The sequence below is a fragment of the Brienomyrus brachyistius genome, chromosome 1 (genome assembly GCF_023856365.1).
Source record: "Brienomyrus brachyistius isolate T26 chromosome 1, BBRACH_0.4, whole genome shotgun sequence".
In the NCBI taxonomy this organism is placed as follows: domain Eukaryota; kingdom Metazoa; phylum Chordata; class Actinopteri; order Osteoglossiformes; family Mormyridae; genus Brienomyrus; species Brienomyrus brachyistius.
Window position 1 is genome coordinate 12288431 of NC_064533.1, and position 27428 is coordinate 12315858.

The 27428-nt window shown below is 44.2% G+C and overlaps 2 protein-coding genes across 10 annotated transcripts in view; both read right to left on the reverse strand.

Moving 5' to 3' along the window:
- Positions 1–7594: 7594 nt before the first annotated feature.
- Positions 7595–19420, reverse strand: LOC125720981 (alpha-N-acetylneuraminide alpha-2,8-sialyltransferase-like). The gene is made up of 5 exons (XM_048996930.1): positions 18549–19420; positions 15722–15866; positions 12857–12966; positions 12103–12195; positions 7595–10200 (listed from the first exon to the last, which is right to left on the reverse strand). Exons 1-5 carry the CDS (start codon positions 18728–18730, stop codon positions 9693–9695), a joined length of 1038 nt encoding a protein of 345 aa, XP_048852887.1. The 5' UTR covers positions 18731–19420; the 3' UTR covers positions 7595–9692.
- Positions 19421–21216: 1796 nt separating this feature from the next.
- c2cd5 (C2 calcium dependent domain containing 5) overlaps positions 21217–27428 on the reverse strand; it is a 30584-nt gene continuing 24372 nt past the window's right edge. For all 9 annotated transcript variants that reach the window (XM_048996848.1, XM_048996655.1, XM_048996578.1 and 6 more), the window contains 10 exons: positions 26826–26887; positions 26613–26711; positions 26245–26334; positions 25588–25675; positions 25206–25298; positions 24608–24646; positions 24304–24405; positions 23246–23439; positions 22624–22770; positions 21217–22519 (listed from right to left, as the gene is read on the reverse strand). In XM_048996848.1, coding sequence (XP_048852805.1) covers positions 22388–22519; positions 22624–22770; positions 23246–23439; positions 24304–24405; positions 24608–24646; positions 25206–25298; positions 25588–25675; positions 26245–26334; positions 26613–26711; positions 26826–26887 — 1046 coding nt within the window. In that variant the 3' untranslated portion in view covers positions 21217–22387. The remainder of the gene's footprint in view (positions 22520–22623; positions 22771–23245; positions 23440–24303; positions 24406–24607; positions 24647–25205; positions 25299–25587; positions 25676–26244; positions 26335–26612; positions 26712–26825; positions 26888–27428) is intronic.

Sequence of the window (27428 nt, forward strand, 5' to 3'; positions counted from 1 at the left end):
CAGTAGCCAAATGGATTCTGCTCCAAAGTGCCTGGTTCTATTAATTGCCAGATGGGACGTCTAGTCACAAAGCACTTGTTATTATCTGGGGAGGGATGCAGGAAAGCCAGTGCAGATGGCCTTCATCCTGAATTATTGAGAAAATCCCCCCCCCCCCCCCCATCGTCCACCTCCACTCCAGCTTGCATCCAGTCTGGACACCCAGCTGCCCCGCCCACACTGCCAGAGGAAGTGTGGAGATCTTCTCTTTTTCATTTTTGACGGGTGGGAGGAATCGGCTGAATCACTTCCTCTCCATTGAATTGCTCAGAAATGTAAATAGTGGAGGTGCCATACCAGCGATGTCCTAGAATGTGTAAGAATAGTAAATCTGCTGACTGGGTAATCAATTTGTAGAAAAATAAATCTCATTCATCTGGAGATAAACTTACAAATGTTGCAATGTGGACATGCTTGCTTCTGTACACTCAATGGAAACTTCATTCTCACTCATAATTGTCATTACCAGCATCAACGCAAAATCCTGTTTCCAAAAAAGTTGGCATTCAGTGTAAAATGTAAATAAAAACAAAATGCAATGATTTGCAAATCATATAAACCCGTATTTAATTGAACAAACACCCATATTTAATTGAGCAAACACAACATATCAAATGTTGAAACTGAGAAATGTTTTTATTTCATGACAAATATATGCTCAATTTGAATTTGAAGCCAGCAAAACTTTTACAAAAAGTTGGGACAGGGGCAACAAAAGACTGGAAAAGTTGTGTGATGCTACAACAAAAAACCCAGTCGAATATCTCACAACTGATTAGGCTAATTGGCAGCAGGTCAGTAAGATTGGTTATAAAAAGAGCCCCCCCACCCCGAGAGGCAAAGTCTCCGTACAGTTAAGATGGGAAGAAATTCACCACTCTGTGAGGGCAAATAGTGCAACAAATTAAGAACAATGTTCCTCAATGTAATATTGCAAAGAATTCGGGAATTTCACCATCTGTGGTACATAATATCATTAAAATATTCAGAGAATCCAGAGAAATCTCTGTGCACGAGGGACAAGGCCAAAAACCAATATTGGATATTTACATTTTACACTTACATTTACATTTTACACCATGTCCCAACTTTTTCGGACACAGGGGTGTATATTGAGTTTAGTATTAAGCCAATCTTAAATAATAACTATTTTCCATCCATCCATCTTCTAACCACTTATCCTGGTGACTGTCGTGGGCGTCTGGAGTTTGTCTGCTGGGATACACTGTGGATAGGATGCCAGTCATATATATTTTTAATGAAATGAATCACCATATCATCACATTTCTAATGGTAGGCAGTAACCAGAGCTTTGTATGATAAATCATAGTAATAAATTTAGCCATAAAAGGTTTTACTTGAAGTACATTAGTGGACATGGGTTTTGACTTTGGGGATATTCAGTAACCTTGCTTCAGGCTGCTTGCTGAAGCTGGCCGGCGTTGGGCTTTACTCGGGTGTGAGTTACGCTCAGGCAGGGCGTCAACCAGGGCTCTAAGCTACAGATATAATAAGTTTAATTCTTCAGGACTGTAATCTGGGTGTTGAATGCAATATACAGCACAAAGTCTTCCTAAGACTGTCGCTGTTTTTTTTTTCTATATCATGCTTTTCAGCAGATTCATATCAATCAGTCTTAACTAAAATATCTTTTGCATAGATCAGCTAAACTGCATTTCTGTGCTCTGTAAATAGTCAGTGGAAAGTCAGTGATCTGGGGGATACTGTGGCAAGCTGTGGTAGTAGGTATTATTAATCTCTTAAAGGCTTTTGATGAAGTATATTAGTCTATGTTTGTGCAGGACCCCCCCTCCCCCAATGATACCCTGCTGCATTGTACAGCAGCACAAATTCCCATGGTGCTTCTTCCCTGAATGAAGGACTGGCTTTCTTCTTCACTGTCTTGCTCCCCCCAGGGAAGTCTGCTGTCGGCCGTGTAAAGGCTGTGCTTTAATTCCATCTCGCCTGCCAGTTTAAATGTTTGACAAGGGGCTTTGCCCCTGTCATGATCAGGAGGTTGGTGGAAAGTGTTACTGATTTTCTGTTTGTAGGCCTTTTCATTTCAAACCGGTGGTTTCCTACGACTATCAGATTAGACGGAGTGAAACTTCTTGAAATGAGCCAGGACTAACAGAATGTAATCAAGGGGGGAACATCAAGTTCCTTTGAGCTATTTTGTTTTGTTGGGCGCAGGCCACAAGGCTTTCCTGTTCACAATTTGCTTTCCTGTTCACACGGTCAGTGACTATAGAACGGTAAACAGATCAAAAACGCATGAATTTTAACGTGTAGAATACGTGTAGAATACGTGTAGAATGCACGTTAACAGGACGTTAGCTATGTGTTGCCTGCTGGACTCGCGGCGCCTTTAGGCTGTGACCACATGACAAGCCACATGTGCCGTTCTATGTCAACCTTTGACCTAGTGCACCTACCTCTACTAATGTGCCATCCAATCACATGTAATATTCGCTTTGTGACGGGCAGTTTCAGCGAATTGGAAACCAAACTGCTTAGCAACATGGAGGGGCAACTAAGAGTTGCACTGTCCCAGTATCCCGCATTATTTAATGTCACTTTGAAGTCATATAGAGAATTAATTCAGAAAAAATGTACTGACCCTCACCATACATACGAAGTTCCCTCCCAGAATTAAATTCGCCTTTAGTGTTGTGTATTTAAAGTGGACCCACCGCGAGCTTTTCTGACCTTTTCGACCCAGCAGCAAGAGAGCAAGTGCCTTTTTGGCGTAAAACAATGTTACTTATTTTGTTTCAAGCCGAAACAATCACAATTATTTTCGTAGCTAGCACTCTGTCATGACACGGCATTCACCCGTCTAACGGCTTTCACGAGGGCCAGGCGGTTCACCGCTTGATGTGTGGACGCAGCCTAAGAACATAATCTCATCTCTACATCTCAGATTCTCTCTGCTTCGAGGGTGACAGTAGCAAGAAAGGGAGGGGGTGCACTCCTTTTTACTGAATATGTTTTAATTAACACCACATTCACTGGTTAGATGGGGGGGGGGGGGGGGTTCCGTGACGACGTCAGTCCCCTGTTTATTAGGCATGAAACCCAGCTGTGGCTGGTTGCAAACAATGTCTTGGTCCAGTGAGGGGGGGGGGTGGATTATCATTATACTGTAGATCAAATGGATACAGCACCCTGATTACAGAGACAAAAACAGATCCAATAAAAATTCAATAAATATGTATACGAAAGAAGCTCAGCATCTAGTTGAAGAGCAGAATGGTGGGGGCCGATGTTTCATTGTCACCCAGGGCACAATCAGGGGCTTGAAACCCGAGATGCACCACGCACTGTGACTCAGTGGCAGTTTCAGAGGGCGGTGAGTAAACGCCAGCCACACACACCTCACAGGTCCGGCACATGTGCTCATCCTCATCTCCTCTTCACCGGTCACACCATCAGGAAGACAATGGTTGACACACTCACACAGCGCCCCGGTACCAAATCTGCACTTGCTGCCACTGTTTGCACTTGCAGAAAAAAAAATACACAAGTACAAATTCCAAGGGAAATAATAGATCTCTGGGGAATGCGATATCAAATTTGCCGTAGGAATTCGGAAAGGAAGCAAACTTCGATGAAACATTTCCTATGGAGATTGAATCCTCTCCCCTGGGTTTCCTCCTGCAGTCCAAAGACATGCAGTCAGTCTAACTGGTGTCTCTAAATTTCCCATATTTTTGTGCCCTTCGATGGACTGGCCTGCTCAGGGTGCTACGCTGGTGTGGGATACGGCTTCAGGCTGCACTGTGACTGTAACCATGGTTTATTGTGATCCTACTCCAAACAGCACAAAGCTGTGTTACACCTTGTAAACCTCTTCTCACTTAGAAGATGGATAATGTTACAATCTTTAAATATGCCCAAAAAGAAAAATGTGAGATGTCGTTTACTCTCAATTTTAAAAATTGTATGTCCACATAATCAGATCAAAACATATTATGGTTTTGGTGGCATTACATTCTGAAAGCATAATGAGATCAGGGAGAGAGTCTCTTAGCACTCGACTGTATGAGAACCTCCAACAGAGACCGACCATCAAACTGAGCAATTTGTCGTTGCTCTGAATCGTATTACTGAATCACAGGGCCTGATTCTTTGGGGACCGGACCATCGCAGATGGATTGGTTGTGCTGAGTTTCCCTGCTGTTTTACACATTTTTGCTTCACGTGAATGTTCATTTGCTTCATACGAATGTTCAGCCTGAGCAGAAAATTAAATGGCAACTCTAATGAAGAGTGCAGTAAGGAAGTCTGTGACCAGTATGAGCTGTGTTAGTGGTTTGTGATCTAACACCCCTCTCATAAACGGTGCCAGCTAAGGACTTCTAAGAACAGTGATACAATTAAAGGACACTTTTTCTCAGTGGCACAGCACTGTGATGACTGGTCCCAGTGCTACCACAAAGGAACGTCCGGATCCCAGCAACCTTGATGAACTGCACTGGGAAGGGATGCATTTATTCCTTTCATTCTTTGGCACCATATTATATGTATCTCTTGGCATTTATCTTCTTGTTATGGTCATAAAAAAAAGTCATTTACTGAGGTTACATTCCAGTACTATGTTTGAGTCATAAATTGATCCATCAGATATAAGGGTTGTAATTCTCATTATCAGCAGGTATCAGTATCAGAATTTTTTGTTAGTATGTTTTTGTAGTAAGCGTCCATCCATCCATCCATTCATCCATCCATCCATCCATCCATCCATTTTCAGTGACTGCTTATCCTGTTCAGGGTCACAGGGGGTCCAGAGCCTATCCAGGAGGCTACAGGTGCGAGGCAGGGAACAACCCAGCATGGGGTGCCAGTTCGTCGCAGGGCCCGGTATTAAGTGTCTTTTTTTATATATAAATTTGAACTTTGTCACAGCACAGACTTTGTTTAATTTGTATCATATTATTTTATCATTTGATTATGAAATTATTAGCAGTGAAACTGCAGGAAAAGTGTGAATATCTGTTATCCTTGGTGGTGCAGTGTTTTAATCAGGATTAATAACTTGGAGGGAAATCTAAGGCAGTGATTCAGCCCTGTGGTTTGTGCGGACTCACATATTTACGGCTGGGTGATCCATGGATGAAGAGATACATTGAACACGAGCCGCATTTTCTATGATTTTCTGTCATTTCTGTGATCCTGTGTAATATTATCACATCTGTTAGTGCCTAGATTTGCATTCATGATCTGTGTGGGCAATGTGACATTTCACTAACTCCAGTGTTAAGGAAGTGCGTGGCAGATCAATGTGGCCTGTTTTCTCAGCATGTGCAGAAACGGCACATTAAGGGCATGTTTTGCTGCAGAGATGCTGTGAATCTCTAGCTCTTCTTTAGAATGGTTTGAATTTCAATCGCAGTTCATTTCCTGTCTGTTCTCTAAGCCTCCCCTTGCAGAAAAACGGCCCCCATCCAAACTTTTTTTCACCATAGTATCACCAAGGCTTCGTAACAGCAGGGGATCCACACACTGTAAGGCTGGGAAGCCAGTTCGAAAATCTAACAGCGTGTCGCCTCACAACAGCGAGTGTGATTAATGTGTCAGATCTCGACATGTTCCTGAAATCCACCTTCAGATGTGGGGTTAAAGGACACATCTTCCACAGCTTGCTCTTCCAAGCATTCCAGTGGAGTGCTCCGATTCTAAAGGGATTGTTCAGTGTATCTTTTGGCTTGAAATGGAAGCTCCAGGTTGCAGTTAGCACACTGGGGATAATGCCACCAGAGATGAAGCACCAACTGCTGGCTGAGTGATCGGCCGTTTCCCGGGATCAGAGAGGCTCACTGTGTCCGGCTCGTCAGGGACATGCTGATTTTCTGGGGTAACAAACCAGCTTAGGTGCTTGTTAAATGATTTCATGCACAAATTCCTTTGCTGTGCCATAGTTTCTCGCTACTTTTGCAAATGCCTTTTACTGTCTGGGTTTACCTTACTGGGATATTTTTGTCGCCCTTCTTCAATGTACAATCTTGATCCCAAGGAAGGCCATGTGAGCATGTGTGGCTCCCAAGATCACTTACGAAGGACACCGAGGGCAAAATTTGGGGCTTTGCGAATTTACAAAGTCAGAAAATAACATTGGTGCTGCACAGCTGCTGACCCATATGGCGTGCAGCAGAACTGCTAGGTGCCATGTCATGCGTGGGAGGTCTGCCATGCGGCTTGCAGGTGACAGATGCTGGCCACTATGCCAGGCAGAAGTGCTGCCGCTGTTGGTCGGACAACAATCCGCAGGAGGCAATCTGCTGAAACCCCCTAGCTTAATTAAACTGCCAGGCACTCTTGCATTTGAATGGGGAACAAGCAATGTTCTACCAAAACTCTGGTAAACGCCCCCAAAACAATTTTTTTTTCAGTTATTCATTCATACCACTTATTGCACGAAAAGCAATAACAACATTCATTTTACCCATGGCTATCAAACATTTCACTTTCACACATTTTGTCCACAGAAGGATTTGCCTTAAGATTGCCCCCCCCAATCAGGTTCACTCATGTCATGCAGGCCATCCATCCATTTTCTGAAACCACTTGTCCTATTAAGGGTTATAGGGGGGTCTGGAGCTTAATCTGGCAGCCAGGGAGCAACCCAGGATGGGGCACCAACCCATCACAGGGCACACTGACATACCAGTCACTCACACATGCACACCGGTAACGCCAATTCACTTCAGCATGTTTTTGGGCTGTGGGGGACTGGAGAACCCAGAGAAAACCCCACGACGACATGGGGAGAACATGCGAACTCCACACACATGTGACCCAGGCGGAGACTCGAACCCGGGTCCCAGAGGTGTGAGGTGACACTGCTAACCACTGCACCACCATGCCACCCCACCGACTACCCCTTCCTGTTAAAAATATGGATCAGTACTAGAAAAAAGGTTGATAGTTATAAAAAGACACTGGGATGCAGATGAAACCAATGACTGGGATCTGTTTCACAGACAAAGTCATTAAAGTCTGTTAAAAGGAGTAAATTGAGGTTAATTCATCTCCTGTTGCTTTTTACGTATGCTTCATTATTCTTACTCGATGAAGAATCCTCCAAGCCCGGCTGGCACAGAAACAAGAACGCGAACTAGCAAACGCACACACACACCTGACTGATGTGCCTGCGAACATCAGGGTGCCACTCTAGTTTGCCGTACATCTACAACTAGGCCTCAAGAAAGTTCAGAATGACAGGACTCCCTCTGCCTCAAGGCCACACAATTAACAGTGCCAGCGTGACACAAAACTGGGTGCGGTTTTAATCTGCACAAAATAAATCGAGTCTATTTGTGTTTTGTTTCCAGATGACAATAGCCCATTGTTTCTATGTCAAATATACATATATGCCCAATGCATCGCGTACCTTGCTTGTGGCCCGATTGTTGTAAGCAAACTTTTTGTGAAAACTATAAAAAAAAATTCATTTATATGGTCTTTCGCGATAGATGGGGAATAACGGTATTCTGGGAATGGATCTCCAGAAAAAAACAGGTTCACCAGACATAACAAATGTACTCAAATCCAGTTTTAACATCACAAATGCATTGTTTTTATTTTCTTTCCTGGACAATTCCATTGACATCCAGAAAACTTTGACACATTTTTCTCTTTTATTTAAACATAATTCTTGTAGACAAGCAGCATCCCCCATCGTGATGGAAAGCTGACTGGCTCACTACACTCACAGGCCATGCGACTGGGACACTCATTCACGGCATCCCACTGTAAACCATCATGACAGAAGCACTATTCTTTACATTGACATACCCAAGCGGCGGACACAATTAAGACGACTCACAAAAGGTTTATTATTTTACCAGATAAAGTACTTAGGGACTTCATTCACAAAGGAAAAAGGAGCAATTATTTCATTATTCACACCTCACTGTCTTTGACATAAAATATACTACTAGGCTTTTTGGTACAATGTGATCTTTAACTGGCACAAGATGAATCTCCTGAATTGCATAAAGAAATAAGATCCCAAAAAGTACAACAGTAAAACCAGTAGCTAGTGTTCTAAACACCTTCTGAGTAGGTTCTACTGAATATGGCTTAGAAATCAAGTGTATGAAGTAACAGTTAACAGTAAATGAAAAAAAAAATGTATAAGATCCAATCGATTTTAACAACATAAACCTGGAACCCTATAAAATAACATTTTGCCTCTATAAAGTATTACACCTCGACAATGAAAAGGCACTCAACCTTTTTTTTTTAAAAAAAAAATAGACACAGGTGAGAGGATATAACGAAATATCTCTGACTGACATTACACCCCTCCACATTCACCTTGGGGAGAACCTGGAGCTGCTGTGGTGTCCAGCGAGAAGGAGGAAGGGGGCTTTGCACCCGTGATGCACGGACATCCACCTCCACAGCGTCACTAACAGCAGAACGAGCGGAGGCCGTGCGAGGTCTGTCGCTGAGAGAGGCTGGCATGGTGGAGAGAGCTTACAGACCCAATGAGGAAAAAAGACACCACTGCAAAACGCCAGACTCTAGGGTCCTAAATTAGATACAGAGCATGAATTAAACAGTCCCAATGGAAAATTTCTTTCTCAATACAGAGATATTGTTTTTTGTATTTTGTACTATACAAGGCTTTCAAGCGATGACTTGGTGTGTCATGGAAAATCATTCGTTCATTACCGTTAAATGGTTTTCTGAACGTTACGTCACTCGCGAAACATCACCTTCCCGTTACCAACCGGCCCAACCACACAAAACACAAGGGTTAAAGTTACGCTGAACATACTGTGATGCTCGTACAGAACCACAGGAAATGACATAAAAAGCACCGTACGGACACACGTACTGACTCCAAGCAGGCAGACAGCAGCGGTCACACTGTGCACGGTGGTCATGCGTTCATGTTGATTGGACAGGTGACCGGCACCTGAGCATGGCAGGTGGACAGACGTGTCGTCACGCCTTCCCCGCTCACGTCGTTTGGCACAATCTCGGAAATGTCTCCGCCTGTACCTCACAAAACAACCCAGTGAAGTACAGATACCCCTCCTTCATGAGCCGGGAAGCCCACACCTAATTAACAACACTTTTTAAGTTTTTTTATGTTTTTTTTTTGTGTGAATACTTCAGGTACATGGCAACCTGGTCCCTTATAAGTTAAATAAAATACTGCAGCAAACTTAAACATAACAGCAATTTATCTTCAACTTGAAACCTTAGGGTTCTTGTACATAAGTAAAGTTAAACACCTGCTAAAAATGGCCCTAATGTAACCGAAAATATTCACTGCAGCATTTCCTGCAGCAAATACATTTTTCTTGCCTCCCGTCTTCTAGATTGACTGACTTCAGTCATCGAAGTGGAGACTCCTCAGTGTCAAGCACTGTCCTGGATGTAATCTTTAATTCCACGCCGTTTGTCTATTGCTACTTTTTCTTGGCTGTTTTGAAAGTCCGCTGTTCCCTCTGACTTCACCAGGGGTTGGTGGCGGCGGTCATGCCTGCCTGTTATTGCATTAATGGTGAAACACAACCCAAGCCTGCAAACTGAAATAGAGAGAGAGAGAAAGAGAGAGAGAGAGATGGCAGGCACACCATGCAGATGCGTCATGGTCACTTCCAGCGTTTGGGTTGTAAGAGGGAGGGGTCTGCTCACTCGCTTCCTCTCTCTGATGTGACCAGGGTTCCGCCGCCCCCACTGGAGCAGTCGCCCACGCGCATTCGCAGTGTGCCACTCTTGTGCAAATGCCACAGCTGCAGGAACTCCTCGGGCATGGCATGGAAGCCAGTGAATGGCAGGACGTTGTCGTAGTAGTGGTGGCTGACGAAGTCGTCCCTCAGGCCCAAAGAAAAGGGCCAGAAGCCGTAGATGGTGACTTCCTCGCACAGCCCCAGTGCCAGGCTGACCAAGAAGAGGCCCGTGGAGAGGCGCTTGGCACGCACGCCGCGCCCCTTCCAGAACTTGCCCACGCTCTTCAGGAAGTCTGGGTTGGCGAAGAGCACCGTCTGGTTGGAGCTGCTGTCGGCGAGGGCGTGGTACGCCCGCAGCGAGGGGTCCGTGCCCGGCTTCATGGAGAAGGCCGGCATGTAGACGTAGCTAGAACTGTAGGCCTTCATGCTCTCCACGAAAGACTTCCGCGACCACAGCAGGTTCTGGAATCTGTGTCACACATTCCGGAGACGTGACATTTCATCAGCGAGAAAGCTTTTAGGCACACTGCTCATTTACAGCAGCCGTATATTGTCAGCTAATCAATTCTTTTTCAATTTCATTAATTAAAAAAGCACGATGGCCAAAGCTGCATCTCACTCTCCTGCCCCAAAGACTCTCTCATATTCATGAATTTGAGAGATTGGCACCAGAAAGCACTGAAATCCTACAAGCACCATTTTGCGAACAAATAAGGACAATCATTTTAGGAGTAAACCGGAATGTACTCAAATACATTCTGATTCATGAATAACACCCATTGCAATTTCATGGAGACACTCTGGGCTGAAGGGAGGACCGTGAAGTCAATGCTTTTACTGCCAAAGTGTGACGTTATCCTGAGAAAAAAAAAACATCAGATGCACACAATACCAGCTGTAAAAATAACCTGAATCTCAAGCAGAGCTGTTAAACGCAAAGCGCTAAAACATACAGTAGCTGGTGTTTTTATTATACAAAATGCTTGGCGGTCATGTTCAATATCAGACTGAATGAATCACACAAGAAGTCAACGAAGGATGCAAAGCATAATGTTTCAAACGTGTTATATATTGTATGGGATTTTATAATTAAAATAAATATGCAGACTATGCAAATGTGCCAAATGGTGCTGTAAAGAGCACTACTGTAGGTATATGACTCAACATGCGCATAAACACCATGCTGGTTCTTATTAAGAAAAGAAATCTACAGAGTAAACGCCATACCGATCAATTGGATAATATTCCAAGGAACCAAAAAGCAAATGTTACCTGTTCTTTTTTAATCTTACGATTATTTACAAGATTCCGTGAACAGTCATTGTGCAACCAGGTCGTGCCAGTTTTGTGTGCAGAATTCAGCCTTTCTTACGTGGTTGAGCCCTGCGATGCTAAAGGGGGAAAGCTCATTAAATCATTCCCCTGTAACCAATTTGTAATTTAATGTTTCGATCTTGCAGTGCGTCTCTGTCAGGCCTGCGGGACAGGGCCGAATCAGAGATCTGAGGCAGATTCAACACACATCGATTATTCTTGCAATAAAGCTGCTCGCCTCACAAGACATGGGCTCCATCCAGCCGACTGCACTCAGCAACACCTCCCTTCTAGCCAAATCAGCTGACAGAGTTGCTCTTTCCCCTGACTTTGCAAACTCGCAACTTGGCACACAATGCAATAGGAATCTGTTCCGTTCCTAATAACATTGTAAAGAAAAGTGCCATTTGGAAATAATATGATTTCCATAAGAAACCAATATTTTCTTACAGATACGTATTATATAGATGTGTTTTTTCTCTCTGATTCTTACTTATACTCTCATTTGTGCATGAAAAGTGAACCCAGATATCAAAAGCATGTGAATATTCTATTAAATATGAAGAACTGCTGAGCTATTTTAAATCGACACTGACACAGAGCAGGGTACTCTTTCAGTTCCTTTCTCTTGTTACACTTTGTGAGACTAAGTTGGGTCGAGAGTCACCAGCCGGCTGATGCCATGTAGACGGAGCCCGACCCCTTATTCTGCACCATCACCCCAATGCGAATCCTCCCTGTGATGTCAAAGACAGCACGTGGAGGGGTGGAGTGTGGCGCAGCAGTGCCTGTCACCAGAATGTTGCTGGTTCATATCCCAAGTTTGTTAGATTGATTTTACTGTTGGGTCCCTGATCCAGACTCATAACACCCAACTGCTCAAAGGACTGTCTGACCCTGCTTTCTCAAAAATGTTTTAATTGTTTTGGATACAATCGTCTGTTAAATAAATTCACATTGCACTGTATTTCCACACAGGCGAAGCCAGGCCTTGAAGCAAAGCACTGCAGACCAACCGCAGCTCCATCCCCTGGGTGGCGACACGAGGCGTGCACACCTTTTCTCAACGATGCTGGGGTTTGCTGTCACCAAGTGTGTCCTGGTCCCCACGTCTGCTGTGTAGTCCTTGGACAGCGGTGGGAGGTTGCACCTGCAGGCAAACGGCACAGGAAGGGCAACTGTAGAAAACCGATAAACCGTTCTGTGATTCTCAGAAATGCTATTCGGCATTTCACAGTTGTACTGAGCTATTCTGGCCTTCCTGTAAGCGTTCACGGGTCTGGCTATTCTCCTCCGACCACCATACTCAATTTCTGATGTGTCGCAGCCACAATGTCTAACCATAACCTTTTGACTGCCAAGTCAAGCCGTAAATGAAGTGCCAGACTCTGTGTTCATGCTGTATATATTCAGTTGCGGCCATATCATCCACTCTTTGGCGAAGCAGAGCGCATTAGCAAGCTGCATTATACACTCAGTGGCCAGTTAATTAAGTAAAACTTCTTGACAGTTTCACGAACCAGACAATTTACTCTCAGCAAATGCGCTCACAACTGTTTGTTGTTCTTTTGGAGAAAATTCCAACTTAGTTCTCTTATTCCTGGACATCTTAAGCACAGCAAACTAGAATAAACTCTAAGCTAATTTTCTACTATATTCCCGGCTTCAAGAACAAGAAAGAGGTATGAAAAGTGTTTCAGTTCAAAGGTGAAATGCTAAATCGATTTCATTATAATTATTTTTCAGGATATATTGGAATTAATCTGCTAGTGGGTCAGACCCAGCAGGTGTGACAGGCAGAACTGACTGACCTCATGATGAAATCGGCCTGGTCGATGTCCTTGCCACAGCCGCTCCTCTTCAGGACCCCACCGTTGCCAACGACAGAACACTTCTTAAGCGGGAGCCGCAACGGCGTCTCCTAGCAACAGAAGAGTGCACGCGCATGCGCTGCTAAACGTGTCTCTGAATGCGCCCGGACGAATCGTTAGTGACGACTGCGCGGCTCTGGATCACTTAACTCCAGCTGCGGAGGTACAGACATCACAGACATGGCTGGCGATATTTTAACTTGGAGCTGCCGGACCAACTCACGCGACCCAGAAGGTCACCAGGCAACTCAAGACAACAAGGGATGTTGCTGTGCAATAAGTGATTCATTGTGTGGGTCAGGCAACGTATCTTAAACTTTGGGGTGAGGTTGCCATTGCACTGGAAGCTCGCACCATTTAATAGTGAAAGCAAGCCATTGCTATGTTTGAGCTACAGGTCACCACAACCCCTTTAGCCCATAAGTAGCTAGTGGGGTTTTCAGGATCCTGTATGGCCGGCGTTAATAAGCTCCGCCCACTGTCACCGGGCCAATTGGCCAGGCCACCTACTCCTGGGTATCATGTCCCAGCCACAATCTGAACTCATGTTCCCCACAAGTAGGGAAACAAGCAGGTGGCATGGTGGTTAAGGAAGCAGGCCAAGTTATCCTGGGGTGGGGAGGATCCTGACATCAGTAAATAGCTAAATAAATATACTGAGCTAATGATGGCCTGGTGGTGCAGCGGTTAGAACTGTTGCCTCACACCTGTAATACTGGGGCTGGAGTCTCCACCTTGGCTTAAGTGTGGAGTTTGCATGTTGCTGTGGGGTTTTCCCATAGGCGTCAGTGGTCTGTTATTCCCTGCCTTGTACCTGTAGCTTCCGGGATGAGCTTTAGACCCCCGTGACCCTGCACAGAACAAGTAGATACAGAAAACGGACGGAAGGACCTAGAATATCCGTCAGGTCTGCAAGCAGCCTTCCGTGTCGGCTTTGCTGAACAATGGCAAGGTAAAGAAGCAGGTAAACTGCAAACTCCCTAGTTTAAAAAGAGGGGTGGGGCAGGGACTTCAGGGGGCGGAGCAAAGTCAGGTGACCAGTTCCTTTTATCCTGCAGTCACTCATACACATTATACACTCTCATGTTCCCTCCTGCCCATAGAATTATCCAACACATGTAGGCCACCAACCCAGAACTTATTACACATTCTTCAGTTCCAAAGTCAGCCCTCTTGTTCCATAGCTGGTTCCCCTCTGATTTTCACCACAACGCTCCGTGACCCCAAATAAAGGGCCATGTGTATCTATCATGTTGCTGTCACTACCAAGGACAATCTCACACCTCCCAAGCAGCATATTAAGGTGGTGGAGGTGCTCTACACGCACACAACCGGTATGCCCATGCAATCAGAGCTAGCCACCCAGTAAACTCTCCAGTAACACCCCGCAACCTCCAGTTCCCATAATATCACCGGCCTGCTGGCAGTGGATGCCAGATCAGTCTCAACGTGGCAGATGGACAGACTCCGAGTTTGCTGTGTGTCTCTACCTTCTGTTTTATTTCTGGCCACTGCAGTGGCTTCCTAATTCCCGTAAGGCTCCTTCTGTTCCAGTTCACAGGGCTGACGATCAATGGACAGGAAGCAGCAGACAGCGCATGCTGTTCACATTCTCACGTTTCTCTCCTTCGCAGCCTGCCATGTTGGAGCTACACTGCAGGCACGATGACTTTTTATCTCTTTATTTATGGACTGAACTGACTGTCCAGCGTCCCACTGTCCAAATGAGTCGATCCCCGATCGTGTTTTTAGCACATTCATATCTAATGTCCATCTTCCATAAATAGAGGCGCAGCACAAGGTCACGAGACAGGGGACACCCTAAAGTGAATAACAGTCTATTTCAAGGTGTGTTAAATATCTACATGACAGCAAATTCAAATTATATGCTGCAGAGAAAACTAGACGAAGATTAAATAGCTAAATCTGACATAAAACCCAAAACAGACGGAAACCTACGAAGCATTCAAGTGCAAAGTAAGCTTCAGCGCAGATGATAAATTGACAGATTCAGGAGTGTTTCACTATAAGTCCATTTCACTATAAGTCCGTTTCCCAAATTAGCTCTGAGACTCCCTCTGTGTATTTTGAATGAGCTACATGACAAATAATTTTATTAGAGGCCCCGCGTGGCACAAAACTACCAGCTGTAAAAAGGAAACTGGGAAATGCATAATGGGAGAACTGGTCAATGTCGGCACACGAACCCCTAGGTGCTGACTAAAAATGACAGGGTGAGCGAGCGTTTCTGCGTAATCAACTCAGCAGTAAGCTGTTTAAAAGTGAAAGGAACTTAATGTCTTCCTTAAAATAAAAGTGCAATTTATAAATTTGTTATTTCAAGACCAGCATGGCATCAAGTTTATTTTTGTAAGATTTATAACAGGCAAAGGCAAGGTATAAGAATTACCCTGTGCTACTTGAACTGTGTTATTTCACGAATATGAGTGCTGCTCCATTTGGGTGTAAAGAAGGAATTTAATCTATCATACATGACTCATAAATATTTACTACAAATGACAGTTCTGCTTAATTCAAATTGAACCCAGACCCTTGTAGGAGTGAGTTTACAGTGCTATTAATGTGCATAATTAATGTATATCAATGTATTATGTGTTATTAATGTTTATTAACGCTATTAAGGTGTGTTAGGATGTTAAGGTACAGTTATGTGCTGCTTATGAATGTTATATAAATGCATTATGAAGGTGCACTGCATGTATTATAAAGGCATCATGAAGGTGCAGTTAATGTAAAGCGTTACCAAGTATTCTAATCAATATTGGAATGGATAAAGATTCTTACTTGTATAAAAAGGGAATAGGTGTCATTGTTCACTGTATGCCAGTGGAACAGCTCTCCATCATACCACAGCACCGTCCCTAGGGGTGTGTTCTCCTTAGTCACGGCAAACATGTTCCGGGGGTCACAGCATTCTTTCAGCAGCTCTCTGTGGAGAAAGTGAAAGAATGTAAATAAAAATCAATGACTGCTGAGCCACCACAATGACTGACCGTTATAAACTACTTCCGGGGACAGACACACAAATTACGTGCCTGGGCAATGTTACATTCATATGCAAATGCATCTCTTTCCTAACCCATGACATAATAAAATAAACAAAATAGCTAAGGACTTAAGCAATAGTTTTTGCCATATTTGCACACTGCAACAATAATCTATGCCAGCTCTCTAGACATACACTGCCTTCGTGTTTCAGCGATGTTCACTAAACAAGTCTCAGTATAAAGAATGGTGCCCTCAGTGTATTTCAAAGGTTCAACAATCTCGAGAAAAGAAATTCACAGACTATTTTAGTGCAATTTTCATTTACAGATCATAAGCTGATGCACATGAGAATTACAGCTCTGTCAAAAATGAAACCTGTATAAAAAATAAAAAATAAACATAAAGAGAACACTCAAAAACAAATCAATGAGAAGAAAGCAGGTCAAAGGTCAACACATGAGGAGCATCTGCATATGAAAAGACAATCTTGTGCTCTGGAACAAAAAATGCATCTACGCACTCGTCAGATTGCACATGGAAAAATGCACATTTTAAACCACTCAGGAAATCAGGACTTGCGGCAGTTTTATTTGTTTTCTACCAAAGGACTAAATATTTGCCCATCCGAAGAGTGTCCTGCCTAATGTTGGAGAAGACTATCAAGCACTGGGAGTGTATGATTTTATTTCAGATTGGGCAGCCCAAGCCTGTCCATAGCCTGCCAGGTGTTACTGGCTAGCAGTGATGTTACAGTAGCAATTCTAAAGTAATATTACCTGCAAAACATTCATTATAAAATTACTTGTCAGAGAGCTGGTAAGTTAAGCTTTAGAGAGCATAGCATACAAAAAAATTCTACTACAATTCAAAGTTGTGTCAAGTTCTTTTAACTAGCAAATCTGAACAACAGCTACAGTAACCCAAGTTACAGCAAAAGGACAGGCAGGGCGAGCACTGGTCTGGGACCCTGAGCTGGGAGGGGGCAGGCTCCCAAGGGTGGCCCATTACACAGTCCATTGCAAAGACAAATCTGCTAAATTTGTGTATTCTATTTTTCACAAAAGTGAAAACAAAGGTCTTCTGTTTATTATATTCTCTTTGTTGATATTATAAATTTACATTTCACGATAAAATAAAGGTAATTAATTTTACCGTGTTGGGGGAGGAGGAGTTTTTTGCTAAGGGCCTCCAGAGTCCCTAGAATCGCCTCTGGATGCCCTTACTGTCGCGTGTTGTTAAGAAGAGTAACAAACACAACGTGTACTGCAAGCCCTAATGTTACAGCTCTACTTTCCCAAATATACAACTTCTTGTTTGAACCGATAAAAATTCCAAATGACAAGAAAATGAACAGAGAAGTTTGTGGTTTGCCTGGACTATTTCAGGGAAGCCCCGATGTTCACAGTCCATAGAAACGCTGCTGAAAAGGGGGTATTTTTCTTAGGCCGACTGAAAAATAAAACAGCAAACACATGGCCACAACACAGTGAGTACTATTGTTTTATGAATAAAGTTGACTTTCACAAAAGCAACATGCCACGGTTGTAACAAGTCAGAAAAGTCCGAAAACGGTCCAGTTCATGTCCTAAAAACTACCAATATAGCAAAAACTGTCTAACTTTTAAGGTTGACTAAATATGTGTGTGGTCATACGTCCTACCAGTGAAACACAATTGTTTAGCGGTTAAATGTTGCATCATGATAATTAATATCATGTCCCCGTTTCATGTAATCACTCTAGCTTATTGTTTAGAAATAAAATTGTAATTTCAGATTTTTGCTATTGTAATTATATTGTAAGCCACCAAGACACTGTTTTACTAAAAATTTACGGATAAACAAACATCCATCCATTTTTCAAACCGCTTATCCTACTGGGTAGCGGGGGGTCCGGAGCCTGTCCCTTAAGCAATGGGCACGAGGCAGGGAACAACCCTGGATGGGGGGCCAGCCCATCGCAGGGCACACTCACACACCATTCACTCACACATGCACACCTACAATTAGCAAGTCCAATTAGCCTCAGCATGTTTTTGGGCTGTGGGGGGAAACCGGAGTACCCGGAGGAAACCCCACGACTACATGGGGAGAACATGCAAACTCCACACACATGTGACCCAGGCGGAGACTCGAACCCTGGTCCAGGTGTGAGGCAATGCTGAACAGAGCTAACCACTGCACCACCATGCCGCCCCATAAGCAAACATGACTTCTGTAACCACTTATTCTGAATATGCATTTAAACTTTTCAACAGCGCTACATTTTAATAAATGCAACTACTGTAAAACACAAAACTGTAACATTTAATTGTGATGTAATTATTGCTAAAAAATAATTAATCTTTTGTTTAATTTTTATACTACAGCCTGTATAAAAAACTGAAAAGTAACCACGCCGATGACGACGGTGCGACGTAATGACGCCTGCACCGGATAAAATACTCATCACTGATTGCAGTTATTACTCTGTCACCAAATGTACAAAACAAGAACAAAAGTAAATGTCATTTAAAATGACGCAATTTGTAAATGTAATACAACCAAGATACATCCTGGAGATCGCTCCGTTGTTGCATAACTTCTTTTCCCAGCCAGACGGACTTTTTAACGGTAGGAAATATACCTGAATAACTGGATGCTTGTTTCGTTTTTCTTCCATGTTCGTCCCTGTTGTAAGACTTTATTTACAATCTCCTTATCGCTCGGGAACCTGTACACCGGGTATTTGTACATCCAGCACAACACGATGACACACAGTGCCGCAGATACAGACAACTTGCTCCTATGGCATCTTACAAACATCATTACCGAAGAGGTTTATATTATTTAATTATGCATTCAAAGTCATTGAAATAAGTATCGGTGAAGGCAGTCTTCAAAAATGGCAAAGTCCACATCGACTGTTTAATTTTGGAGTGATCTGATTTTTTTTGTTTTCCATGGAAAAAAAATGGGAATCGGAATTTGAGTCCAAGAATTATTTTCGTCGACACGGACAAAATCCTTGGTTTTCAGCAGAGCCGCTCACTCCCGTTTTGATGAAATGCACGGGGTTTTAGTTGGCTGAACAAAAATACGCCATCATCAAGCAATCTTTTTGACCGCTAAAGCAAGGGGGGATGCATTTTGATTCACAGTGGCAAGATACTGCGTCTTGTCATGCTGCATCCCCAGTTATATATATATATACAAAAATCCACCGCAGCCCCGTTGAGAAGCACAACCCTGATCCTCATTCCCCGTCGACGGCGTCTGCACATCCCTTAAAAACCCAGCCCCGCGCCGTTATCCAGTCGCCCTTGCGCTCTCTCCCCTTCTCTCGTTGCCCCCCTCTCTCTCCCCGACGGCCAGATCCGCAGCGGGCTTCCGACGGGAACAAAGCGCCGCTTCTCTTCTCTGCATGCGTGCCCTGCTACTGCCCCAGAGCGGAGCGTCCGCGGACGTCTGCTGCCCTCAGCTGGGCATTTCTCCGGTACTGACCGTGACTGGCAATTTGTGATTGTGACGTGATGCTGGGAGCGCTGATGAAGTTGAGGAGCCAAAACCATAAGTTTCTGGAAGCTGATGGTGCATGAGGCTCCCCGGCAGAGTAGCCTAGGCTATATATAGAGCATATGCTCGCTCTAAAGAATGTGCACTTTATATCCAAAATATTAAATATATCTCAGTTGATGACAACTGGTGAATTTGTTAGTTATTAGCTAATAATACACACCATCGTTTTACTTTCTAAGTAAATATGGCACTACTGACTTTAATAAATGTCCAATAGTTTTGTAAATAAATCTTTATCTTTGACAGACACACATCCTCTTTTGATGTAGTGATCTCCACACTGAGCTCATCTTTAATGGCTGACATGAGTCGATGTGGATTCAGTGACCTATTTGGCCTAGGGTTCTGTAGGCCTGGACATGTCACATGGTGTCCACTGATTAGTTTCTCAGCGATTCCCTGTGAACTACTACAAGATTAAGGCAGTGATCAATGGAAGTGTCACAGTTCAGAGCAGATGTATCCCACAAGCTTCCGTGTAAGGCACAGGCCTATGGAGAATGTGTTGCTGGACTGTGTACTATATCACAGCCTTGGACAGGCTCTCTGCATACCGCAACCCCCTCATTTCATTGGCTGAGTGATGCTGTTTATGGAGCGTAACTTTCCCAAATGTACTTTGTAAATTTTAGCTGTTCGTGCAGCTACATTAATACCCCCCCCCCCTTCTCCCCTAGGTATTTCATAGTTTACATAGTTTTATTTCTCAATCAAAACATTTCTCCACAGGAATGTTGTCACAGACATGTTGTCAAACCCCTGGAATAGAGGCTAAACTCTTATTTCTACCATCTATAATTTTTTTTAAAAAAAGAATACTTAGGGCAGAACCCATCACTTTGATAGTAATTTAATAATTTGATGCAGGTATTGTAAGGGAAAAAAAAAAAAAAAAAAAAAAAAAAACACAAAAATGACCTCATCAGAAGTTTATTCAGAGCTACTTAAAAGCTACCTAAATAAACCTAACTGAGCTACTTAAGTATTCACTCTGATGTAAAAAGGTAATTGTGCTCCTAAACTATTATCCCTTCATTACATTGACATACTTAGCTGTCGGACGAAGAATATCATTTGCTCTTAAACTGGCATTAACACACCTGAAGTTTTTCCCAAAGGAATAAGTGGCTGAAAGCTGAGGCTGCCGGACTTGTATTCATTGGGAGTTCAGATCGCAGACCGGAAGACTTGTCCGTGAGTCTTCCATTAATGCTCATTCCACTACCAGGGAACATCTTGGATGTGATATACAGACTGGGAGGGTACCAAAGGAAGGGCCAGTCATTACCAGCTTACCGCTGGGTACCGTATTTGTTCCATTTGGATTTAAGGAGGCAGTGAACGACAGCATGCCCAAACGTTAAGGGATTTTTAAAGCCTCATCCCCTCCCACAACTGGTGGTAACTGTTAAAAGACGTTACCATTAAATCCGTTTTTTTTCCCTCCTAAGTAACATTTATACATCGAATACATTTTGATATGGCCAATCCTGAAATGCAGTTATCGGCACCACTTCGCCTCACAGACTGTCCTACACACTGTACATCATTTAGTGAGTGTGACAACCTCAGTTCATTTGGTGGATGGGAATGGAAAAACCCCACAGAGAGCTGAATAACTCAGACTCTACTGAGAAGGGACAAACCCTCACCTTTTAAAGATGGATACAGTCACTCAGACACTTCAAGCCGTAATTTTCACTTAATGGAGGAAGCATAACCACTGCAGACCTCTGTCACCTTTTAAATAGAACTTTATTGTGCAAGATTAAGAAGGACTGGGCCAAATTACAGGGAACGTGTCCATTGAAAAGGTTACCATGTTGCTAATTAGAAGAAAGCAACAGCGCCCCCTTCTGTACATTCAAGTCTTACACTGATTGAACCTGCCTGTTCTGCACTATTCACTAGGATTACAGGCTACAGACTTACTCCCAAAGGTTCAAATGGCTCATGCAACTAAACACAATTTACTAAATCGCTCACTTTATTTTCTTTTTTTTTTACAAAAATACCCATCTGATTTTTTTAATACACATTTACACAAATAAAAAGGTTGCTTGTGGCACCTACACTAAAAAAAAAACAAAAAAAAAAAAACTGCATTTTCCAGCATTAGACAGAATTAAAAAAATATCAAAAATTCAGTAGTACACAACTAAAAATGAAATTAAATTCTGCGGCACCTTAACCATGAGAAGAGCAGCGCACTTTGCGACACGAGTTTCATTACATTTATTTAGTATGAGCTTCTCAAGCAAGGATGTTTGACAGAAGGAAAAACACTTCTTGTCTTCCCACCTTAAAAAGTGCACTGAAAATATATATATAAAAGAGTCGAGTGCAAGTGGCACAGAGTACCCACCGCACCTCTCTGACCACGCAGGTGAAGCATCCCGAATAGGTACTTCAGGGACGCCTTCATCCCGGGAAAATGACATACAGCTGCCTCTGCTTTGTGTAAAGGCATGGAACGTCAATGGGGGCCTTCTTACTGATTTGGCACGGGTGTCCTCTCAGGTGCCCGACACGGCCGGGTGGGCATTCTACGAAAGCGTGGACAATTTACTGAAGTCTCCGACCAGAGGAATCCCAGACCACGAGACACTGAAACATTTGGACACCCGCCGTGATCCTGATTTCATTAAAAAAAAAAAAAAACAATCAATAAATAAATAGAGATGTCCACACAACTTTCACAGAATCCACCTGGCCAGCCCAGTGTCTCAGACCCTGTGGTCCTTTTTCCCCCCTCAGTATTAAAGTAATGGTGATTATGGAGAGGCATTGACCTTTGGGCGCTTGTCCTGAAGGTCAAAGACAACCACAAATCCAGAGTTGGCTTGGATAGCACATGCCAGTGCATGCTTGTGTGTGTGTGTGTGAGTGTGTGTGTGTGTTCTCTCTCTATGCATTGGCTTCTGCAGCGGTGCTCGAATTCTGCATGCTAGATGTCTGAGCAGGAATAGATGCCACATCCGCCTCCGACTCCCGCACAAAGATGACAGCGTCGCCGCTCACGTTGATAAGGCACTGAGCCTGGGGGCAGAGGAACGCAGTGTGAGTGCAGTGAGGCAGGGAGGCAGGGAGGCAGTGAGGCAGTGAGGCAGGGAGGCAGGGGCACAGATATGCCTGAGGCCCACCTGGTTCTTGTTGGGGTTCTCCATGAAGACACACTCCTTCATGCTGTAGGACACCACGGCGTTCCCTCCCAGGGCTGCCACATGCGCCCGCACCATGGCAAACACCTCAGCAATAAAACAGTGCAGGAACCCACTGACTCCCCCTTCCTGTGGAGGACAGACACAGACAAAACACAAACACACTGAAACGTAATGCTCCGCATCACTTAACGATGCTATAAAAACCCTAACATTTTACAAATGTAGCCCTAATGCACCAAGCAGCTCACCCAGATTAAATGAAAATCACTTACAATTTCAATTAAATGAAAGTCAACAAAAACCTTTAACCAAGTTATGAAAAGAAACGCTCGCACATTAAAAGCTTAATCGACTGTCTTATTCAAGACAGGCCACAAGTATTGCAATCAAATGACTTTTACACACGCCTCTTAACCGTCATTTGAGAGAGAGCTTCAAATTCCATGCCACAGGCAGAGCCCCGAAATGTTCAGGCGTCGAATCTGTGTTGAGATTGACCAATGTGAGCAGATTAATACCACCGTGGTATTTCAGCAAGACAGGTCTGGCAGCTCCTGCTGGCGTGAGGGGGGGGGGGGGCTCCCTCGGACGTTGCCCTTACCTCCCGCAGTGACGTGGTTTCCCGGATGAAGAACATGTTGATGATACCCAGGTACTTGATGATTCGAGTGCCCGGGAGGAAGGAAAGCGGGGTCATTTTGACAACAGAGACCGTGCTGCTGGGGAACGGGCGCAAACAGCGTAGGGACCGCGAACACCCCTCTGGTAGCGGGCTGCCTCTCTCCTGGGAGGCTGCTGTGGGGGGGGGGGGGGGGTGCACACAGGGAGCAGACACACAGCCTTCAGACGGCGTCATGGGAACGATGATCAGATGTTAGTCAAGAGCCATGGAAGCATGTATAGAAAAAGAGAGAGGGAGATGGAGGGAGAGTGCCGTCTGCTTCGGTGTGGTGAAATGGCTGTGACAGCATTCAGAGACCATCTGAAGCCTCAACGATGTAGCTTAGCATGGCCTGCCATGGAGGAAACGGGTACTCATGCATAGCATGCGGTACATGAATGGAAAGGGAGGAACAGATGGGGGCAGGGGGGCGGCACGGACAAAACCAAACGAACAGGAGGGTAATCAGACGGCTTATGCCTGAGCAATGATCAGAGGAGAAGATAAAGGGAACACAAGACAAGTCGTCTGCCGAGGGAGTTACTGTTTTGGAGGAGCGAGAGTGTGAAAGATGTTACATTTCTTAAAATGTAACCTTACGCTTTATAGCTTTGATGCTTTTCAAGCCACCAGCTAGCCAATCAGAAAAGCCTGCAGAGAATCTAAATCGTGCGGTGCTGGCTCATGTTTCCGAATTCACCGAAATCAACTAGACCTTTAAACTGTGCACAGACAAAAATTAGAAATAATATTCTTGAATGAGCGGTGACTGCAGGCGAAAATAAACAGTCGAGCCCAAATACGTCTAACCAGAAGCAGGACAAGCCCGCATAGGGGGGGCGTGTCCTCAGCTTTCACACTCTGTCAATCAGCTGTGCTTGATCAGTAATGCCATTTGTGGGGCAGCAAGGCTCCGCCCACCACCGTCATGGCAGAGGTAGATTACATAGTACCGCTGGGATTTTCACCAGAGTGCGCTAGAAACAGTGTCCTCCTACTTGTCTTAATTGATCCACGTCTTATGGCCTGAGCTTTCAGTTTAATGAGCTCTATCCAGGTGCTGCATCTGTCTGCAAAGGAACTGTAATCAACTGAGGTGGCTGAAAGTACACAGACAGACAAAAAGAAAGAAGAAAAAATAAAAAAGGAAAAAATAACATGGATGACATTGGCTATTTGCCTCAAATCGCTTCGTCAGGAAAGCACTATCTGTCTGAGAGACAAAAGAAAAAAAGGATTTAAAAAGAATGCCCTGATTGTAGTGCTAATGGGCGCATGGGCAGGTGGGGGGGGGGGCCTTACCTCTGGCGGAGGTGTGGATGCCACTGCCATCTTGGTGCCCTGTGGACAGGAGGGCAGGGTGGGTCAAGGCCAGAACTAACCCAGGGCGGCCGTCTTACCCCTAGCATGCCAGCAATGTTTACATTTAAATTGTGTGTTAATGTTGACATGCCTGGATTTTTAATTTGTATTTCTAGCCTGTTGTGTCTATCACTGCACTTCGTGTTTTTTCGTACCACAGTGGCCTTGGAGACAGTCGTATGCTGTTACTCTATATGGTGGAATATCCAAGACCGTGAGACAAAAAAACGCCATGTCTACTGACATTGTCAGTCGTGGCGGCTCACAGACCGCGTGGGAGCCTCCCACTCTCTACACACTGACAGGCATGGAGATCCGGCCTGGTGGGACAGGACAAAGCTAAGGTCTTCACTCCTGGTCCTGGCATCTTCTCATCTAGAGCACTTTGGCACTTGACTACACTCATTATTTCACATCCCTTCTATGCACAGGAAGAGAGCAGGAAAGCAAAACCGCTTCCAGAAGCAGGAGTGAAAACCAATGGAATATAAGGATGGATATTACCCCCCCCCCACACAGTACAGCCAGCCCACAGTACCTGTGCCTTTGCTGGGGGAGAAGGGCTGTGGAGCTGGAGTCTCTGTGCACAGTTCCAGTGGGAACTGAAGCTGCTCTTCATTCTCTGATATCACTTCAAAATGAGAGAGAGAGAGAGAGAGAGAGAGAGAGAGAGAGAGAGAGCGACATAAGGCAGGGAAGGATTTGGGGGACAATCAATCCTTTATCCACCAAGCGCAGGAAGGAAGCTCTCAGCAATCTAGCTGCTCCCACTGAGCACAACCAGATATCCTACTATTAACACTCATCACAAAACTAATTGGATGCTATATGCTAATCTCCAGTAAACAAAACCAAAATTACTTTATTTGACAAAAAAAAAAAAAATAGCAAATACATAAAAAAAAAAAAAATAGAGCCACCTTTCATTACTGCCTTCTCCATATTTGCTTTGCAGTTTTCTTGAGTCTGCTCCTTGTCAAAAGTCATGGCAACAGCAGTGACGGCCACCTGGCAGAGACAATGTGAACTGCTTACGGCGTCTCTCCTGAAAACAGGCTCCGGCTCATACCTTCTGAATGAACTACATGCCAGTGATGCATGCTGAAGTTACATGGTTCCTTTGAAGACACACAGCCAACTACAGCGGCAGAAAAATTCCGCTGGAGGAAGTCCAAGAACAGTAATAACTAACAGGGTTGTCGGCTAAGAAGTGCAGATTGTGTACAGGTGTTGAACGGTACAAAAGTACTGTTAGCATTAACTCCTCCAAGAATCGACCAACACCATCGAATGCTGGAAGTCCGGTAACCTGGCACAAGGAGTTTTTGCTTTATAGAGCAAGAAAAATTACTTGTCAAAAAAACCCTCAGAAACTGTAGTCAGATACCTCTGCGTGAACTTCCAGTATATGCAAACCTGTCCGCACACTGGAATGCTTTTGAAGTTCAAATTTTAGGTCTACAAAACCAACTCATGCTAAATCAAGGCTTTTAGCTCGTCTGGGTGCCCCGAGAAGCGAGAATCCAACAGAAAGCGGCCTGTGAGCCTGGGAAGGCTGCTTACTGCTGCAGGCTCACCTGAATGAGCTCCTCTTCTGGTACGGCCACAGCGAAGTTCAAACGGCAAAGGCAGCAGGGAACCATGGAGCGCAGCTTGAAGTACAGACTCTGGAAGAGAAAACGACTCCCTTGAGCACCAGCATTAAAAGCGAAACAGTGCAAATCATGGTGCATAAAAGCTTCAGTTAACAAGTATTAATAATAATAATAACCTTTTATATTTTCTTTCAGCACATCACTTCCTTGATGCTTTATGGATTCATACACCTCATGACAGCCAACCCACGCACATCTCAACCATCCTTCAGAGCTTAAAGCACACACCCCTTAGGATCCACAAAATAATTTCATTCAGCGGACGGCTAAGTTCCTAGGACTGCTCTCACCTTGAGCAGATTCTCACAGAGGTCATTAAAAATCTTGTTAAGTCCTTGGTTGGTCAGGTTAATGTTGTTCAGCCGGAATACGCGCACCGAAGTGAACATCTGAAATAAAATGGGTGTGCAGGTAATTCTTAGGGGAAAAAAGTCAATCACTGACATCTGTTTTGGTGCCAAGCTCTTACCTGCCAGGCACTATGGAAAATAGGAAGTTCATACCTGTAAACTTGATGTCCAGTTGTAAATCCCAGGCATAATCTCCGTATTACAGCTATAAAAGCCTAAGAAGGAGTATGCAAGTGAGCAAAGGACTTAGAGAACACTGATTACATTTACTATGAGCATTTAGACAGCATGCATTTCACATGAGAATCTCCTCTTCAGCTGGCAGTGCATGAAGTGACATGACTTAAGAAGTTCTACCGAAGACTCATCTTTCGATCAGAGAACTTCATGCTCCAAGAACAGACAGACTAGGGTTAGTTGCTAGACTCAAATCTCAGGATCCCTTTAGCCAGTGTTTCTCAACACTGTGCCACAGTTTTCTCCCCTCGGAACCCATAACAAAACCGCAGAAGGTATTTGGTGCCCTTGATTATTTGTTTCAGGCGTGAGAACTGGACTGAGAAACGCGATGGCCGTCAGCTTTTCAAGGATAACCTCTCAAAGGCGAGACGACCACTCAGTGGTGCCTTTGGTATTTCAAGTCCTTAACTAGCTCCTGGTGACTTGCTAGTTGGTACCATGAACTACTAGAGGATGGGCCAGTCTCCTGGAATCAGACTGCCTCAGGCCAGCAATGTCTTCAGTTGGGGGTGTTGA

Coding starts and splice junctions, on each gene's coding strand:
- LOC125720981 (XM_048996930.1), bottom strand. CDS start 18,730: ATGATGTTTGTAAGATGCCATAGGAGCAAGTTGTCTGTATCTGCGGCA. Junction 12,196..12,856: donor CAGGCCGATTTCATCATGAG/GTCAGTCAGTTC, acceptor GTTTGCCTGCAG/GTGCAACCTCCCACCGCTGT. Junction 10,201..12,102: donor CCCAGCATCGTTGAGAAAAG/GTGTGCACGCCT, acceptor TGTGTGACACAG/ATTCCAGAACCTGCTGTGGT.